General features: G+C 44.4%; 1 protein-coding gene across 2 annotated transcripts in view; it reads right to left on the reverse strand.

Moving 5' to 3' along the window:
- Positions 1-18,855, reverse strand: part of RNF17 (ring finger protein 17) — a 3,936,714-nt gene that overhangs the window by 831,902 nt on the left and 3,085,957 nt on the right. For both annotated transcript variants that reach the window (XM_044073290.1, XM_044073289.1), the window contains one exon: positions 9,105-9,236. In XM_044073290.1, coding sequence (XP_043929225.1) covers positions 9,105-9,236 — 132 coding nt within the window. The remainder of the gene's footprint in view (positions 1-9,104; positions 9,237-18,855) is intronic.

Consider the following 18,855-nt stretch of genomic DNA (forward strand, 5'->3'; position numbering starts at 1 on the left):
GGAGCCGAGCTCACCAAGGCCGAGGCTCCAAGGGGAAGAGCGGGGTCGGACAAGGGTCCGATGCCACTCACCCCCTCGGAGGAGACCAGGGAAGCCCGACCACCGAATCCCTCTAAGGAAGGTCTCGAAGAGGAGATAAGAGTAGAGGCTGAAGGAGCAGAAGGGGGTATCTGTCCCTCGGCCGTAGCAGAAACCATTCCCGAAGACTCCAACTCCAAACTCTGTGGTAGAGTCGAAGGAGGAACTGCAATGGGGTGTGGACTAATAGTAGTCTGTTGAGACGGACTATGTAGCATTTGGGCCAGTGCCTGTGACTTTAATAATCTACTGACCACTCTCTCTAAATCATGGTCAGAAAGCCTGGATGACCTGGATGATCGGCTCCGATGGCTCTGTTCCGAGAGGAGAGGAGAAGCCGGAGCCGAGAGTATCGGCTCCAAGGAAGGGGACCTAGACCTCTTCCTCGAAGGAACCATCGGAGCCGAAGAAACCTTGGAAGCCGTCGGAGCCGACAACTTCTCGGCACCGACAGAAGGTTTCGATGTATGTAATGTTTGGAGGAGCAATGAAAGGAATAGAGTAACCTCTGGATATTATCTGAAGAACCCAGTGATCTGTCGTAATTGACTCCCATGCCACTGGGTGTAAGGACAATCGTAGCCCAACTGCCCTCAGAGTACGACAGTCGGGCAACCCCTCAGGGATGCTGACCAGGTCTATAAGAAAAGGGTTCCCAAGACCCGAAATTCCTGGGACCCCCTCTACCTCTGGGTCAGCGTCAATCCTATTCCCCTCTGCCTCTGGGGGAATAGCTGTCCTGAGAATCCCGGGAAAACTGAGATTTTCAGAACCACATCTTCTTCTGCCCTCTTTGATTCCTAGAAGAGGACCGCTGAGGGTTAGAGAAGTGGACTCCGATGGCAGACAAAATCTTCCCGTCCTTTTCGCTCTGGACCAGTGTGTCACGTACTGTCTTCCCAAAGATGAAAGAGCCATCGTAGGGAGCGTTGATAAATGACGCCTTGAAAAGATCTGCAAACTGACACAATCTGAGCCAGGCATGACACCTCATGGCTATGCCTGTCCCAGCTGCTCTGGCTGCTCCTTCCGTGGCGTGGGAAAGTAGCTACACAGATGTATTTGAGACTGAATTCAGAGTAGACATTTTTGCCGAGAACAGCTGTCTGTCCTGTGGTGATAAAAACTCTGGGGGCAACTCAGCGAATTCCGAAGCAAGGTCTCCCCGAAGTCGAATCACATGTGCCAAATAATTCAGCGCACGGATAGAAAACGTCGCTGAAGAGTATACGCGCTTCCCAAACCTATCCACCGACCTGGACTCCTTGTCTGGAGGGTGGACTAAGGAACTCTCCTGTGCTAGTTCCTTCTTTGTGGCCGCTGCGACCAACATAGCATCAACTTGGGGTCCTTTCGACCAGGGACGTCTATCAGAAGGAGGAGATAAAACCTTGTCAGGACGTTTGGGGATGGGCTCTACGGTCTCAGGCTCCTTCCATGCCCTCATGGTGATAAAGTCCACCAAGGGGTCTGCTGGTGGGGACACCCAGGAAGTAGATGGGCCCGTGCCAAAGGCCTCCAGGAACACTGACTCATCCCCAGAAGGTTTTGGGGCTGACCAACCTCCCCTCTGACGGCGGATTTCCATAATTTCTCCGAAGGAGACATCTTCGGGAGGTGACCTGGGGGAACCTTCTCCTTCATCTAAGTCAGTGTCAGTGGTGAAGGACTCGGGGGAGTCCAAGTGCCTCCTTTTGCACTTGCGCTTGCGGTGGCCTTCTTCAGTGGGACTTTCAGAAGGGGATCCGTGAGCTGCAGGGGTTTGCTCGGGGAAAATCACCTGGGGATCCTCTGGCACGGGCTGTCCCTGAGACAGGATGAAGGGAGTTGTCGCCAAATCGGGGGGGGGGGGGGGGCTGGGTGGTATCCGAGGGAATGGGCTGGGGTGTAAATCCCTGGGAGAGTACCCTCTCCACCAGTTCGAAGGCAGAGGGAGAAGTCCTCCCCGGATCTGAAGCAGGGACCAGAGCTGAAGACAGGGTAGCCTGAAGTCCGAGGGAGCAGGTCGGGTCCAAAAGAGTCAGAGCCGAAGAATGCATTCCCCCGGGTCCGACTCCCTGTCTGTGGCTCCGAGAGTCACTTGATCTGAACAAGTCGGATCCGAGCTACCAGCTCTGAAGAACCTCGGATCCAAGATCCCTGAAGCCGAAGCACGAATCGGGGAAGGAGAGATGGGGAGGAAATGAGGCATGGAGGTCGCCCCTCCAGAGGGAGAGAGACCTGGCAAGATTCACATCTGAATTTGGGTCTGAAGAAATGTTCGCATCATCCTGTCCATATCCATGTCCGATAGGCTCTGAGTCGACCTCGAAGAGGCCACCAACTCGGATCTGGCTGGTCTGCGCAGAGGGGTGGAGGGCCTCGGATCCGAATGATCCAATGGCTCCGGTGAGAAACGCGGTGATCGGAGGCAAGGAGAAACAGGCCTCATGGTCCTGGATGGAGGGCTGAGAAAGCGCTCCCTGTCTGGGGATCTCTTGCGATGCCTGTCTTTCTTTTTCTCCCTTTCTTCTCTGCGTCTTTCCTTTTCCTTCTCTTTTTCTTTATCTTTGTCAGACTCGCAGACTGAAGATCTGTCCTTAGGGGACCCATCACCAGACGAAGAGAGAGGTTGAGTCCCTCTCTGGGCAGGTGCACTAGCAACCGAGGCCGAGGCAGAATCCAGTATGGCAACGGGGAGAAGGCCTTTGATAACTAGCTTGGCCTTACAATCCGTAAGGGCCCTGGGGTTGAAGCCTGAACAGATAGCACACTGGGTGGATAAATGTGCCACTCCTAAACATATCACACACAGAGTGTGACCATCAGCAGGGGAAAGTTTATGGCCACACTCTGCACATTTTTTGAACACAGGCTTTAGCTGGTCAGCCATAGTCCTGCACTCAAAAGTAAAGGTATTACCTTCCCAACAGAAAAACACACACACAGGTAGGGGAAGAGCAGGCCTGAGTACTATTCTTAATACAAAAAAATATATATATATATTATTTTTTCTTACACTAACGACTAACGTGTTACTACAGAAGGGGAGGAAGGGTAATCCTAGACAAGCACACAGATATAATCAAAAGTTTCCACTTACTAACCCTTTTTAGCTCAGAGCAAAGGAGACCACGATGCACACTACTGGTGCGGCAAACGAGATATGGGGGAAGATAGGAGATGGTAGGGTGTTATGGGTAAGGGGAGGAGGTTGGAGCAGATGCTAGAAAAAAGTTGCCGGCTCGGATATGATACGGATCCATATACCCACAGGTTGCAGATAAAATTAAGTTACCTACTTCAGATGTACAGTTGTGCACACTTACCATAAATGTAGATGTTTGAGTGCATTCACTTGTTGCAGTGTTTACATTTGGGTAATCTGCTTACAGGTTGCCCTCAGATGGCCTGATTAACAAAGTCTTGGGTCCTGCGTCGGTTGCTGTCCCTTCTTCCATGACATCAGGTCGTCAGGGGTATAAAACATGCAGCCAACGCCATTACATCAGTTTTTCCTGCCCCAGATGTCAGGAGTCCCCCAATGGGGAGCAATTAAACATAAAAACACAAAGGTATACCAACAACAAAGCAAATACGCCAAAAAGGCTTTTAAGCATAGTAAAGGAAAGTAGAGCTATACCCAAAAGACGTTAGGGGGCAGGAGGATGGGTAACCAGGACTGCAACAGTGAATACACTCAAACATCTACATTTATGAAAAGTATACACAACTGTACTATGTTCTTCATGTTTCACTGTTGCAGTCATTACAACTGGGTAGATTCCCAAAGCTATGATTGGGAGGAGGAGTTTAGATAGCATTAGGACCAGCTATAAGGCCCTGCAAGACTGCAGTGGCAAAGCCATCTGGATTTAGAGAAAATTGGCAAATGATAATACTTGGTGAAAGTATGTACAGAACTCCAGGTAGCAGCTTCTAGGATGTCCCTGGTAGGAATGCCTCTGAGAAAGGCTGTAGAAGTAGATGCAGTCCTGGTGCAGTAAGGTCTGATCCCCTAGGGGATAGGTTTTCCATGGTGCTTATAGCAGAAATGAATGCAATGGCTTATCCATTTGGAAATGGTTTGTTTTGAAATAGGCTTCCCCTCTGCCCCTGCAGCAAATGCTACCAGAAGTTGTTCAGCTTTTCTTTGAGGTTTAGTCCTGTTCAAGTAGAATCTAAGCTGTCTGTGCACATCCAAGGAATGCAGAATCTGTTCCCCTTTGTTTTGTGGATTGGGAAAGAAGGTTGGCAAATGAATGGACTGATTAAGAGCCACACTGGATACCACCTTGGGCATGAAGGATGGACTGGTTCTGAGTGACACCCTGTCCGCATGAAAGATGATGAAAGGCTCCATTGCCATAAAGGCCTGTAATTCAGATACCCTTCTAGCTGAAGTGATTGCTAAAAGGAAAGCTGTTTTCCATGAAAGAAAATTTAAGTCAGGAGTAGCAGCTGGCTCGAAAGGAGGCAGAGTAAGTTTCTCCAATACAAAATTAAGGTCCCAGGCTGGGGTTGGAGCTCTCCTGGGAGGCCCCTCTGAGGTACTGCTTGAGCAGTGGATGAGAGAAGAGGGGAGGTTCTGTGTTATAATGAGCTGAAATGGCAGAGGCGTGGATTTTAATGGAGGAAAAAGACAGGCCCTTGTGAAGCATCTCACTTAAGTATTGTAAAATCTAAAGTAAATTGGGCGCTGCTGTGCTCATCCCTTGAGACTGGTTCCAGGCACAGAATCTTTTCCATTTTTCAGGCACAGAATCTTTTCCATTTTTCAGCATAAGATTTTCTTGTACTAGGCCTCCTTGCCTCTAAGATGACATTCATCACAGGTTTGTTGAGGGAAGGTAAGGGAGAGTTTAGGTAGTTAGCCAGGCTGCAAGGTTCAATGTTGGAAGTTGAGGGTGCAGAATCTGGTTCTCCTGCTGAGACAGCAGGGAAGGAGTCTGAGGCAGGTGCCATGGAGATAACCGTGACACACTGAGCAGGAGGGGGTACCAGTGTTGGCACGGCCAGTCTGGAGCAATCAAAATCATCCTTGGTTTGTCCTGTTTGACTTTTAGTAGTACTTTGGAGAGCAGAGGCAGCGGGGGGAAGGCATAGACTGATAGGTTTTTCCAGCTGAAGGACAGAGCATCCACTTTCCAGGCTTGCTTGTGGGGAGTCCTTGTGCAAAATTTGTCCAATTGGCAGTTCTGGGGGGAGGCACACAGGTCTATATCTTCGCTTGTCAACATGTTGAAACCCCCTGGTTCCAGTTTTGACTCGTGTGAGTCCATGAGGTTTCTGCTTAGTCCGTCTGCCAGTGTATTTAATTTTCCTGGCAGGAACTGAGCTTGCAGGTGCACTTGGTAGCTCAAGGCTGTGTTCCACAAGTCTGCAGAGGGGGTAAGAATGTGTACCCCCCTGCTTGTTTATGTACCACATAGCCGTGGTGTTGTCCTTCTTTAGCATTAGTTGTCCTGGAAGAATGTAGTCCTTGAAGGCTGTCAGAGCATTCTGTACAGCTAACATTTCTTTTTGATTGATATGCAGGTGCATTTGACTTGAATTCCAGTAGCCCTGAATGCACTTCCCTGCCAGGTCAGCCCCCCCCATGCATAGTCTGATGTGTCTGTTGTTAGGGTTTGGGCGGCAGGGGGTGGTGTGAAAGGTAGTCACTTGTTTTGGTGGCAGGCCTCTGCCCAGCAAAGGAACTCTAGGCATAAGCAAGGTATGATAGGAATCATTGTTTCTAGGCTGTGAGAATGTTGACTCCATAGGCTTTTTTAGATACCACTGTAGTTTCCTCATATACAGTCTTGCATATGGAATGAGAAGAATGCAGGAGGCCATGAACCCCAAGGCTTGCAGTATTTGTCTTGCAGATAGCAGGGTTTTTGTGGCCACTTGTATGAAGTAGATTGTCAAATGAATTTGCTTTTCTGGCGTGAGGTAAGCCATCTGGGAAGTTGTATTCAAGCTTGCTCCCAGGAATGTAATTTGTTGACAGGGTACCAGTTGTGATTTCTTTTCATTATGGTGTAACCCAGACAAGTTAGAACCCTTTTTACAAATGCCAGATGATTCAAAAGTATGCCCTGGCTTTCTGCCTGAATTAGACAATCGTCCAGGTATGGGTATATTTGAATACTTCTTTGCCTGCAAAATGCAATAACTGGAGCTAGGCACTTTGGCTTATCTACTGCGCCCAGGGTATTCACAAAGGGCAGTGCAGAGAACTGATAGTGCGTGTAGCCTGCTTTGAAGCGTAGGTATCTTCTGCAAGATTCCCTGATTGGGATGTGCAGGTATGCTTCTTTTAAATCTAGTGTTGCCAACCAGGCATCTTTGCCTAGCATAGGAAGTTAACTGGTGAAGAGTCAGCATCTTGAATTTTGGAATCTCCAGAAAGGTGTTTAGAGTAGACAGGTCAACGATTGGACGTCATGATTTGTCTTTTCTGGGTACCAGGAAAAGTCTGGAGTAGAAACTTTGTCCCTTTTCCTCTTCTGGTATTAGTTGAATATTCCCCATGCTTAAGAGAGAAAGTACTTGTTTTTGAGCCTCTGCCCACTGATTTGGGGGTAGGTCCGGCCACCCACTTGGCATTGGCAACATGTGGAAGTGAAATCTGTATCCCTGGGACACTATATTTAAAACCCATTTGTCCTGGGTAATGAGTTCCCAGTTCTTTGCATGAAGAGCAATCTTTCCCTCCAAAGGGGCAGTCAGAAGATAAGTGCTTGGAAATTTTAAAAGGAAGTCACTGAGACAGTTTACCATAGGGGGTGTCTTGTTATTCCCAGACTTGGAAGTGGAGGCCCCTCACTGCTTAGTTCTGTGAGTCCCCTGGGACTGAAACCTGGGGTTTTTGCTGTGTCTGGGTTTGGCTTCAGAAGACCTGGAAGGAGCTGGAAAGGACCAATTCTTAGAGGGCCAGTGCCTACTAAATCTAGGAGGATGAACTTGTAAAAAATCTTTAACAGTTTGCATAGATTTAGCTTTATATTCCATCTTTTTAAGAACTTCTTCAGCCTTGTTGCCAAACAGGCGGGCCTCATTTAAAGGAGCCTCCAACAATTTAGCTTTAACATGATCAGGCAAAGATTGTTCCTTAAGCCAAGCATGCCTTCCAAGCACAGACCCAGTAACAGCAACCCTGCAAGAGGCTTCTAAAGAATCCAAACCACATTGCAAAGTATGTTTTCCAACTTTTTCAGCAGAATGCAATAAATCCTGTCTTTATTTTCCACACAGTCAGGAATCAACATAATTTTCTGTTTAAGCAGTCCAATAACATGTTGCTGATATTTTAACATGTGAAATTGGCAGTTTAAAGATCTAATTGTCAAGGTTGCTGAAGTATAAACTTTTTTACCCCATCTATCCAGCGCCCTGGAGTCTCTATCAGAAGGGGTAGGATTTTTAGCAGTAGAAGCCTTAATGCCCTTGGGCCCCTGTGAAATAGTCTCTGGATCTGCAATAGGATTTTTGAAAAAGAACTTGTGGGACTCTGGGACACTGTAGTATCTGTCAGGTTTACTGGGTGCAGGAGGCAGGGAATCAGGGGCCAAACTGGATTCTGAAAAAGCATCAACAATGTCTAGTACAGGAGGAATAGCCAAAGGCCTATGCTGAGGTAGGAGAAGGAAATCCCTAAGCCTCTTTTCTGAATCAGAAAATTCTTGGCTTTCCCAGTGAAAATGCTCCCTTAGAGTATGTAAGGTTTCCCCAAAACAAAAATCCTCAGGAGGGGAAGCAGAGGGAATAGAGTCCTCTGCATCAGAATCCTCATAAGTAGGTAAGGACAAATCCAGGTCATCAGAAGAGTCAGAAAAAACAGAATCCTGATCAGAAGAATCATAATCAAGCTCAGCCCCAGGCCTCTTGGGGGGGGGGGGGTTGGCTACCCCTGATTAGAGTTATTAGATCTTCAGCCATTTTTATCATTTGTTTCTTTAGGCATAGAGGCCTGAGCATGTGGCCTGGCCGTCATTTTTTAGACATGGATCGAGATTTAGGCCTTAGTAATGAAGGAGGCATCAATTTAATATGTAAGTCTGTAGGCCTGAATACACCCTCAGAAGCCGGTGCCTGCACAGCGGCTCCAGACCCATCCAAGGTAGAGACATCCACAGGTTCCATAGTTGAAGTATCTTGCGGCATATCAGACTCTGAGTGGGTCTCAGTAGAGGCCTGCGAATCAGAAATAGCGGGTATCAGGGGCTGCGAAAGCACCTCACTGAGTACCGGCTAACTGGCGACTGGCTTAGGAGAAGCGTCGTCGGCAGTTTTGGACCTCAGCGGCCTGTCTCTGTCTTTATCTTTGCAGGGTTTTTTTTGGAATCACAGTAGTTGGATGGCTAACTGACGACATTTCTGGATAATTAAACTGAGAACCGAAATATTTAGAGGCAAAAATATACTGACGATGGATAGTGTGCTAAGCAAGAAACCGACAGCAAGGTACGTCATGGTCAGGGCCAAGGCAAGAATGAATGAAAATCTTTATGAGGTATTTGCTTTCCACAAGTAATGCAATTATTAACTTTTACTGACATCGGTAAGGAGCAAGAAAAAGTTTCCTCAACAGGGTACTTGGCTTTTAGTTGAAAACTTTGGTTCTGAAACTCGAAAATGGAAATTTCAGGAGTCGGCTGACAGGCACTTGTAAACTGCTTCTGCTTCGGGCACCGCACGGCAAGAAAGACTGATGTAATGGCGTCGGCTGCATGTTTTATACCCCTGACGACCTGACGTCATGGAAGAAGGGACAGCAACCGACACAGGACCCAAGACTGTTAATCAGGCCGACTGAGGGCAACCTGCAAGCAGATTACCCAAATGTAAAGACTGCAACAGTGAAACATGAAGAACATCTGCAGTGCTCCGCATTACAAACTTGAAGTAATCCTTAGTGATTTAATAGAAAATCTAAAATTTTTATAAGAAAAGGATAAAAAATATAAAGCAAAATCTAGAACATCTGGAAAATCAAGGACAGTTGAGAATTATGCCAAGAAGAAAAAGCTAGTTAAAAAAGATAAAAGTTTCAAACTCACTTCTGATTTTAAAGAAGACGAATCACTTTCACTTTTAGTGCAGTGCTTGTTGTATTCCATAAAGGAAGACAGTGGCATTCCATCAAAGTAGATTTCGACTGCTAAATAAGTCAGAGGTTTTCCATGATACTCCTATGGAAAAAAAAAAAAAAAAAAAGTTACAGATATACATAGAGCACTATGGCAATTTGCTCTCTCGGATACAAAAGTCATGTGGCAATTTGCTCTCTCGGATACAAAAGTCATGTCCAACTGACAGATAAATACATTGGTTCCTTATGGAGATGCAAAGTCCCAAAATGCTGAAAAAAGGAAATACAGGACAAGTCAAATATCAAACCTTGTTTTAAGTTTATTTTTTGCAGGTGGCAAGCCTCCCAGAACTCCAAGACTGCCCATTGCAGAGAAAAGGGAATATTCAAACAAATGGCAATCTTGGACTTAATAAATGTAAAGTCTGCATTTTTGATCACTCAGTCTCCAATGTAAGGCTTGGCATTTCAAATGTTTTCCAAATATGTATCATAAAACATGATTCTATATTTTTACATTAACCTATACAATAGTCAGCCATGCAAAATGCACCATAAAGATGATGACGGACATTAATGCGAGTCTGGATCCCCATTCCACATTCCTCACTCTGGCTGCCAAAGTCAAGGACTCTGCACCTTTTGCCACTAAGCATCATTCAGAGGAATAGCTTCCAAATTATGGTCAACCCCACAGGGACTGGAGTGCTCACATCAGGGATGCTTTCAGGACATACCTTGACACAGATACCAAGAGCAAACTGTCCAAGCAACTGACTACATTAAGACCCCCTATGCAGTCTCAGCCACTATAGTGCTAAGGAAAACATAAATAGCAACAGTTTGTACTTGAAATGATGCCAGCCTAAAGCAAACTGGAGAAATCCCCTTTGTGTTCCACAAAAAGTGATGTGCCTTATAGCATCCTGCCAAACACACACAGTGGCACCAATCCATGCAAGCTGGTGCATTACAAAAAAAAGGACCCCTCCGATGCATCACTATCTGCAATAATGCATTGGATGTGTTAACTAAAACTGTTATTTCCATAACAGGACAGAAATTATCCATCCTCTTCAGGACTAAAAAAAGGTGGTAGTAGAATCACTAAGCCTGCTTCAAGTATAGGACAGCCTCTCCAACCATCAGCAGTAGAATCTGAGACAGTTTGAAGATCTCTACGGGGATGGACCAGTTATCCTCAAAATGTGTCAATCAGCAAGCATACTCATATTTCACTGGTCTTTTGTTAAAGTTCTCCAGTCCAAGGAGAATACATAGACCTCTCATGGGAAGTTCCAGAACAGGGTCACAATGGTAGCAAAGGTATTGGAAGAATCATATTTTGGGAGACTCAGCCACCACAGATGGTGGCACAATTGCTTAATGCTTAAGCATTTTCTTAAATTGCTAGGATAGCTTTTTCCTCTTTTGGGGATAGCATGGCTTACAAAAGGATAAAGAGGAGGTGGTAGTGGGTTATAAAGAAACTCCACAGTGTCACAGCCCACTTCTTTCTCAGCAGATTAGCCAGTTCTTGTAAAGCATGGACAAAGAGCAATTCCCCTTGAAATCAGCACCTATAATACAGATTTTCAGCTCTTCATTAAGGAAGGATAACAAAAGCCTTGCCAACCTGTAGAAGAATATAGATCTCTCTATGGAATGGGCCACAATGCAGGTAGTCAGAAGGACAGTTAGACAAATTAGGTCATATCAGAAGCATTTGACAAAGTCTGAATAAAGGCCTGACTCTGAGCCAAGAATCTGGTAGGCACTCAAGAACTTACAGTACAGAGACCACCATGAAGGAATGGATCTTGGAAAAGTAAACAAACAGCTAAAGATTTGAGCACCCAAAATGCAAAATCAGTACTCACAAGTAACAATCCAATCCAAAACCAGGAGGTAGAACGGCAAATTTCTGTAGTCTCTGGAAACATTGCTGGATAGAAAAGATCATGCAATACTTAAGGATGCCTGGCTGAAAACTTGTGTCAGTCTGCCAAAGTGACTTCTAGGGGACAACTCATCTTAGTGCTGACCACTGAAGCAGAATCAAGGTACCTCGTGGCTTACAAAATGGTATTCCTGATGACAGCTTCCATGGATGGGGATGGCAAAAAGGACCTCAGACATCTCCAGATATGCAGCAAGATGTTGAAGGAATTAAACAGAAAAGTTTGCTCAGCCTTCTACTCCAGCAGGTCAATGAGGGCTGGGGTGCATAAGCAACCAAAAATAACCCTCACAAAAAGAGAGGCAAGAGTAACATTTCCTTTCGTCTTCTCTGTCTGTCTGTTGAGGAAGAAGATTAGCACTGGCTTTTATCCTTGCTAGATGAAAATGAACTCTGCTGCTGGACAGCTGTATTAGAAAACAGACTTCCTTCCAGGAGTGGCAGACTTGAGACACCCTTCAAGCCTTGCCCCTTGCAGAGATGTTATGCTGGGGTTCACTGGTGGGCTATTCTATCAGTCACATATGAGGAGGTCAAGACCACTGCCCTCTATCTGGACAAAAGATTGCTGAACGTTTCTCTTTAGAACTTCTCCAAATGGCAGGTCTGAACCTCTGCCACTTTTGACAAAGTCTGAGGGTATACTCCTCTCAAAGACAATAAAGGTAAAGAGACTGTGTGTGTGTGTGTGTGTGTGTGTGGGGGGGGGGGGGGGGTCATTCCTCATGTTCTGATGATCATAAAAACACTTTGTGATTTGTGCTTTATACAGAGGAAAGTGAACCCAAGCACTGACAAAAGCTAGGATCAAGACCTAAATTCTACCCACATCTTGCCTAAAAACATATTCAAACTGTGAGCAGCAAAATCTGTCAGGCTCTTGAGATTTTAGAAATATGTATGTAGGTGGTGCATGATACCAGAGTGTGTACTGGTACCAGGTGCACACACTCCACTGCAGGATATTCCAAAGCATTACAGAATTGTAACTACTATGAAGAATGACCTGAACAAAGTAACTTACCAAAAATGGTCCTTGATCTTAAATGTTACACTTGCTAAATAAAGCACATCTGAAGAATAAAAGCACCATCCAATAGCAGGGGACAGTGGGAGGGTAGTAAGTGCTCACTGTACAGGGCCCTTCCAACGATCAAATGGTATACGCAAACACATACCACCTTCACCTTACTTTGAGAGGCCCTCTGTACAAGTGGCTACAGACTTGATGTCCATAATGGATACATTCTTGAAACAAGTGCTGTAAACAGAAAATTCCCCTAACTGAATGGACCTTAGCAACACTGATGAGATGGTGGCAAAACAAATGCAAGCAATCCATCTGGAAAGCAACAGCTTGACCACTGGCCAAGTCCTCCTTACCTGGAGCAAAGAAGGCAGAACCTGATGCTAAGGGTACAGGGTCAGAAAAATAAAATGTCTGTCTCCCCTGATATTCTGCCCAGGAGAACATTTCACCAGTAAAAAAAAATAAATTCCCCCTCCTTGGGGGGTTTGGAACTCTTTTCACACTCATTTTCCAATTTGGCATTTTTTTTCCTCTGAAGCTACCCTACTTTGGGGAGGGATGCAAGTGCCCTCACAAAAAGACAAAGTAACCAGCACCTGAGCCTGTCAGTTCACCCCCAAACACTGAAGAAATATGCTTTTTTTCTTCTTTTTTTGGCATCCATTACTGCAAACCACCTGGCCAACTGCTGAAAACTATACTGTGCATCATTCTCTAATCAGGCGAGATGCAGCCATGGCACGGCCATTGTCCAAGCAGCTACCAAGGATTTTTTTTATGCTCACACTACCATTTCCCTGCACATGCTTACAGGGTTCCAAGAAATCAAGATGTAATGGAGCAATACAATGGCTGTTTATTCACTTCTGCAACTGACGTTACCAATAAAGCACCAATCCCTCTCTGGCTACCTCAAGTCCTCACTTGACTATTGATGTAGCACACAACCCCAGCAACACAATTTCAGCACCCCCTTCAACAAGCCTTAGGTACTCCTTTTCCTCCCCAGCCCAGACGTTGGCTGTCTAGGTCATAGTAAGGACTTCATTCCTCTTAATCACAGAGTCAGCAGGGCCACTGAATGAGCCGACTTCCTAAAAATTAAGAAAAACAATGAAAATTTTGATAGCTATACTTTTAAAAAAGTGACATCCATTTATATACTTGCTTGGATTATGGGCAATTCTAATCATCATCTCATGATTTTAAGGTTAGTCTAACAACAGAAAGACGATACAGAAGGACATTTGGGGTCAATCAATGAGACCTTCCACAGTTCAACTGTATAATAAACGTACTGTTCTTGCCTTACATGGGGTACTCTTCCTTGGTGGGTTTATGACTGGCTTACATTCTGCAGCAGTAAATTCATCAGGCTGGAAGGAACCGGAAGACAACCAAAAGAAGAAAGGTAAAGACTAGAAAACTGCATTACCAAGAGGACTTGACTCCTGAAATCATGGTCTAGCCACTAATGCAGCCCAGTGGGCATGTGCCAATGACAAATACATATGTAACGGAGACATTTTTATGAGGCAAGCTCTACAAAGCTGAGTCGGTGGAAAGCAGGTTGCTGGCAACAGCTATTGCCAAGTATCCATCTAAATGGAAAATATTTGCTTGGTGACTGCTAAATCTTACCTTCACAAACTGAGAGTGAATTTTTCTGTCTTCCACAATTCATGGATTTGTTTCAAGCCAGAACTTAGTATGTAGGGCACCATCCAGGGCAGAAGGTATCTCTCCACTCATGAATGGCAAATACAGCAGGAAGATGGACTGATTTAAGAGTAACTGAAAAACAGCTTCTGAGAGGAAATGTGGATTAGTCCTAAGCAACACCAGTTTTTTTATGAAAGACCAGATCAGGTTGATTAAACGTAAGGGGCTACATTTCTGGGATCTAAAGAACAGAGGTAATGGTCATCAGGAAAACCATTTTCAAGATGCAAACTCCTCTGCTGCACAACCATAAGCCATGAATGATTTCAACCAAACCTGTGAATTAGAAAATTCAGATACCATGGACAGAAACGATTACACGGTGGCCGAGATGAAGGTCTTGCCATCCTCACAAGGCCATAATGACCAGAAACAGGAGAATGCTAGTTAAACATGGAGTAACAAAAGTCAGCTTACAAAGTGAATTACAAGGGTGGTGTCATTACTTCACCTAAACAAACTTTTTCCAACTGACTTAACATCTCTGTCAGGCAGACCATCTTCTGGAAGCTTTCGTTACATACATCTTTACACAAAGGCGGAGATAGATTAGGTGGTCTGCTTTAACAACTAGGTACTTGAGTGGAGCTGAAAGTTGCCATAACAACGAAAAACCTTTGTGACCAGTACTGGGAGAGTTTCTTGTACTGCAAGATCTGTGATTCTGATACCACAACCCTTCTAGGCCACCATGGGAAAACGGAGACAAGTTGTCATCTTTGCTCTCTGAATTCTGTAATGAGATGCACAATCAACAGGAATGGAGTGAAAGATGATAAGGAATACCTCTTGTGACAGGATGCTGAACACATCTGCTGGAAACTCCCCCTTGGCTTCCAGAAGGGCACACCAGTATTCAACTACTCCTTGGATTGTCCCACTTCTGGAATAACTAAACCAGTTAAAGCAATCAAAATATCAGTTCTAAGAAATGACTCTGAAGTAGAGGTTCAGTAACCTGGCCAACACATTCACTCCCCCAAGGATATAAAATGGTGAGAGTTATGCCTCTGCAACTGCAAGACAGGTACTACCATCTATATGCAAAGAAGTTTGACCCAAAAGAACAGCTGCCTCTTTAAGTACCAAATAAATGATTGACTGTAGGACTGAATTAGCTTTAATGCTTCTGAGTGCTTGCACTTCCTGCCACATGATGAGATCCCCTGTCCTGAGACAGTAGTTTCGCGGAGATGAGTCAGCTTCCCACCCTGTTAATAAGACATCATACATCAGCACCTGCTACAGGTCTCAATGCAGTGAAAAAAAAGGCTCACGTTAATGCTGGTGGGCCATCTCCATCTCGCTAAGACCAGTGAGAAGGTCAACATGCCAAGACTCATACAGGGAGTTTCATGTCTACAACAGCACCCACATCCTCAAGACTGTAAAAAGCACCATGAATACCATGGAAACAAGTTAGAATGCATAGCAGAGTCTGGGTTTGGACCCTTCACTGCCCATATAAGACTTCCTCAGCTCTCTCCATGGAACAAAGATTAAAGTGTTTTCCCTACATAACTACCACATTGATCACAAACAGCAATATAAACCAGTCCTTTAGTATTACAGTTGCCTTTAGTCATTTTAACTGTGCAACCTACAACTTTAAAACCATACTGTTCTTGTCTAAAATGTATGGACATTGTCTACAAGTCCCACATTTTGTTGTACTCTTAATACTCAAAGTGAAGGGCAAATTGATATTCTCTAATAAATATTTAAAGTTCTTTCCGATCTTATACACAAAATGAGGTTCAACTCCTAAGGTCTTTAATGCATTGAAATTACTTTTAAAAATTAACCAGTTTCTCGAAATAATGTTTCTAATCTCCCTCTCACCTTGACCATATGGAATAACCATGTTGTTTGTATGACCTGGACATCTGTTGTTGTTGGTGCACGAGTCCCAATACTTGATATCACCTAATAATAGTTTAAATTTCACTCACCAACCCGCTAATATTTCCACTTTTATATTTCTAAGCAGATCAGTAGGATAGCCCCTATCTAAAAACATGCTAGCAATTTTCTCCATCTCCATATTCAAGGTGGTGAGATCTGAACACATTCTTGCTGCTCTAACCAACTCCCCTTTAAAAATATTCCTTTTGGTGTGCTCTGGATGAAAGCTCTCAAAATCTAAATAGTTGTTAGAAAAAGTGGGGTTCCTAAATATTTTTGAACCAAAGGAATGGTTGCCATAATCTTCATATATTGTGATATCTAAATAATCAATAGAATGCTCAGAAGTAATTGTGGTAAATTTAAAAAATGGACATAAACTACTCAAATAATCCACAAATAATAGGAGATAGGTAGACTCATCCAGGTATCTAAAATAACATAGCCATTGTGAACAAAATTTTGAATTGAGGACATGCTTAAGTTCCCAAGAATATAAGATCATATTAGCGGACAAGGCGGCACAATTTGCCCCCACTGCTACACCATAGATTTGTTTATAAAACTCACCTTCAAACATGTAATAATTATTTTAAGTATAAATTTAATGGCTAACATAATAAAACTCATTAATCACTAAAAACGTTAAGATTCCTAATAGCATCATAAAAAAGTCCAAGACCCTCCTCATGAGGTACAGATGTGAATAAATCAATTACATCGTTAGCTGAAAAACTACAACCTTCAGAAAACCAATTTTAACTGATTTTAGTTAAAAGAATCCCATGAGTCGTTCAAGAGGTATGTAATAGGGTCTAGAAAATCCTTCAATAATCTATCAATAAAAACACTGAGGGGGTGGGTGGGACTACCACTGGCTGAGATAATAATCTTAAAAGGTGGGTCATAAATATTCTTATCTACCTTTGGTATGTCAAAGTCCACCGGGATCAACAGATGGTCAACTTTTAAAAAGCTGTAAAGCTCTTCAGAAATGGCACCCTGAAAAAGTGCGTCTTCGATCAATAAGCATAGGCTATAAAAAATAGAAGTTATGTTCTTACCATAACGTTCCATGTTAGTTGTCTTCTTCTCGCCTTCTTTCTTGCTGGATGGGTTCGGAGCCGACCTCGGCTCCGACTCGGCCACTCTAAAAGCTCGAGAGTTGGTTCCACCGGCTCGAGGCTCCCCTTACATCCCACAATGCTAGGCGGTATTACCTCAGATCTCGTTTGTAAGCTAGGCCCAGCCAATAATAAATCCAGAACTACTGGAAATGGGAAAACCCACCTCTATAAAAGGAAAGGAATAAGGTGACCTGAAACCTGATGAGGGAATATATGCATAGTATAGCATATACATATATACAATAGAGGTGGTAGAAAGAGAGGTCACAAACAAACTCCTCTAGGTCTGTCCAGGCTAGGGGGAAGGAGGGTGGGATGCAAGAAAGAAGGCGAGAAGAAGACAACTAACATGGAACGTTATGGTAAGAACATAACTTCTATATGTTAAGTTGTCTATCTCGCCTTCATTCTTGCTGGATGGGACCGCGTCCCTAGCACCTTGTCCCGGGTGGCCTATCGGAACAGACTCTTGAGTACAGTGGAACCAAAATTAGCTCTATGTCTAGAAGCTAAATCCAACTTATAATGAGAAATGAAAGTGTGAGAAGTAGCCCATGTAGCTGCCGCACAAATGGTATCAATAGGCAGCCTGTCTTGGAAAGCTATAGAGGTAGCCAAAGCTCTAGTCGAATGAGCCTTAGGTTTGTTAGGCAACTTTTGGTGTTTAATTTCATACACAAAGGAAATCAGGGATGTTAGCCATCTGGAGAGTGATACCTTCGAAACTGCAAGGCCCTCTCTGCCTTCTGCATAAGAAACAAACAACTGGTCAGTTTTTCTGATCTGTTTGGTCCTGTCCAAATAATACCTTAATTGACGATGAACATCTAGCCAATGCAATTTTTGTTCAGACCGGTTAGAAAAGTTAGGAAAAAACACAGGGAGGTCTATGTCTTGATTTAGATTTGCCGCAGAAGCTACTTTAGGTAAGAAGGATGGATTGGTCCGTAAGGATACCCTATCCTTATGAAACAACAGATACGGTGGTCGACTGCTGAGTGCATGAAGTTCTGAGACCCTTCTAGCTGAAGTAATGGCTATCAGAAAGAGAGTCTTCCAGGATAGCAATTTCATTGAACAGGAAGCTGCAGGCTCAAAAGGGGGAAGAATCAAATTCTTATAGGAGGCTTAAGAAGAAAAACTCCCTTCAAGAAAGCTTTGCAAAGCTTGTGAGACATGAGGGCAGAATCTGAGATGCCCACATGAAAGTTAGATATAGCTGCCAATTGAACTTTAAGAGTAGAAGGAGATGCACCTGCATGGAAAAGTTCAGCTAGAAAATCAAGGACTGTTTGGATGGGAGCAGTGAAAGGATCTATGTCCCTTCCTTGAGCCCAATAGGCGAAACGTTTCCACTTACTCAGATAAATCTTCCGAGTGGAAGATTTATGGGAAGCTATCAAAATATCTCGAACAGAGTGAGATATTTGAGGAAGCCTGGCTAAGGTTGGAACTGGAGGAACCAAGCAGTGAGGTTCAGAGAGGGGAGGGAGCGATGTAACTGACCCGACTGATGGATCAAAAGATCTGGAACTAGGTCCAGATGCCAAGGTTGCTCCAACAGAAATTGATGTAGAAAGGGGAACCAAACCTGTCGAGGCCAGTAAGGAGCAATGAGGATCAATGAGGCCTTCTGAGCGATAGCTTTCTGTATCACTTGAGAGATTAGTGGGAAGGGAGGGAATGCATAGAGAAGTCCCCGGGGCCAAACTTGGACTAGAGTGCCTCTGCTGGGCTGGCCTGGTAACGGGAATAGGGTGAAATAATCTCTGCACTTGCTGTTTTGGGGAGTAGCAAAAAGGTCGCAGCAAGGCTGACCCCACTTGAGAAAAATTTTCTCCAAGATAGAATCTTTCAGAGACCACTCGTGAGGCATGAGGATAGCTCTGCTCAACTTGTCTGCGATAAGATTGGACTTCCTGGGGATGTGCGTTGCTATCAGAAACCGCTGAGAAGAAATCGCCCATTGCCACAG

This window comes from Protopterus annectens, chromosome 5.part1 (assembly GCF_019279795.1).
Source record: "Protopterus annectens isolate FY-2018-M chromosome 5.part1, PAN1.0, whole genome shotgun sequence".
NCBI classification, from domain to species: domain Eukaryota; kingdom Metazoa; phylum Chordata; order Ceratodontiformes; family Protopteridae; genus Protopterus; species Protopterus annectens.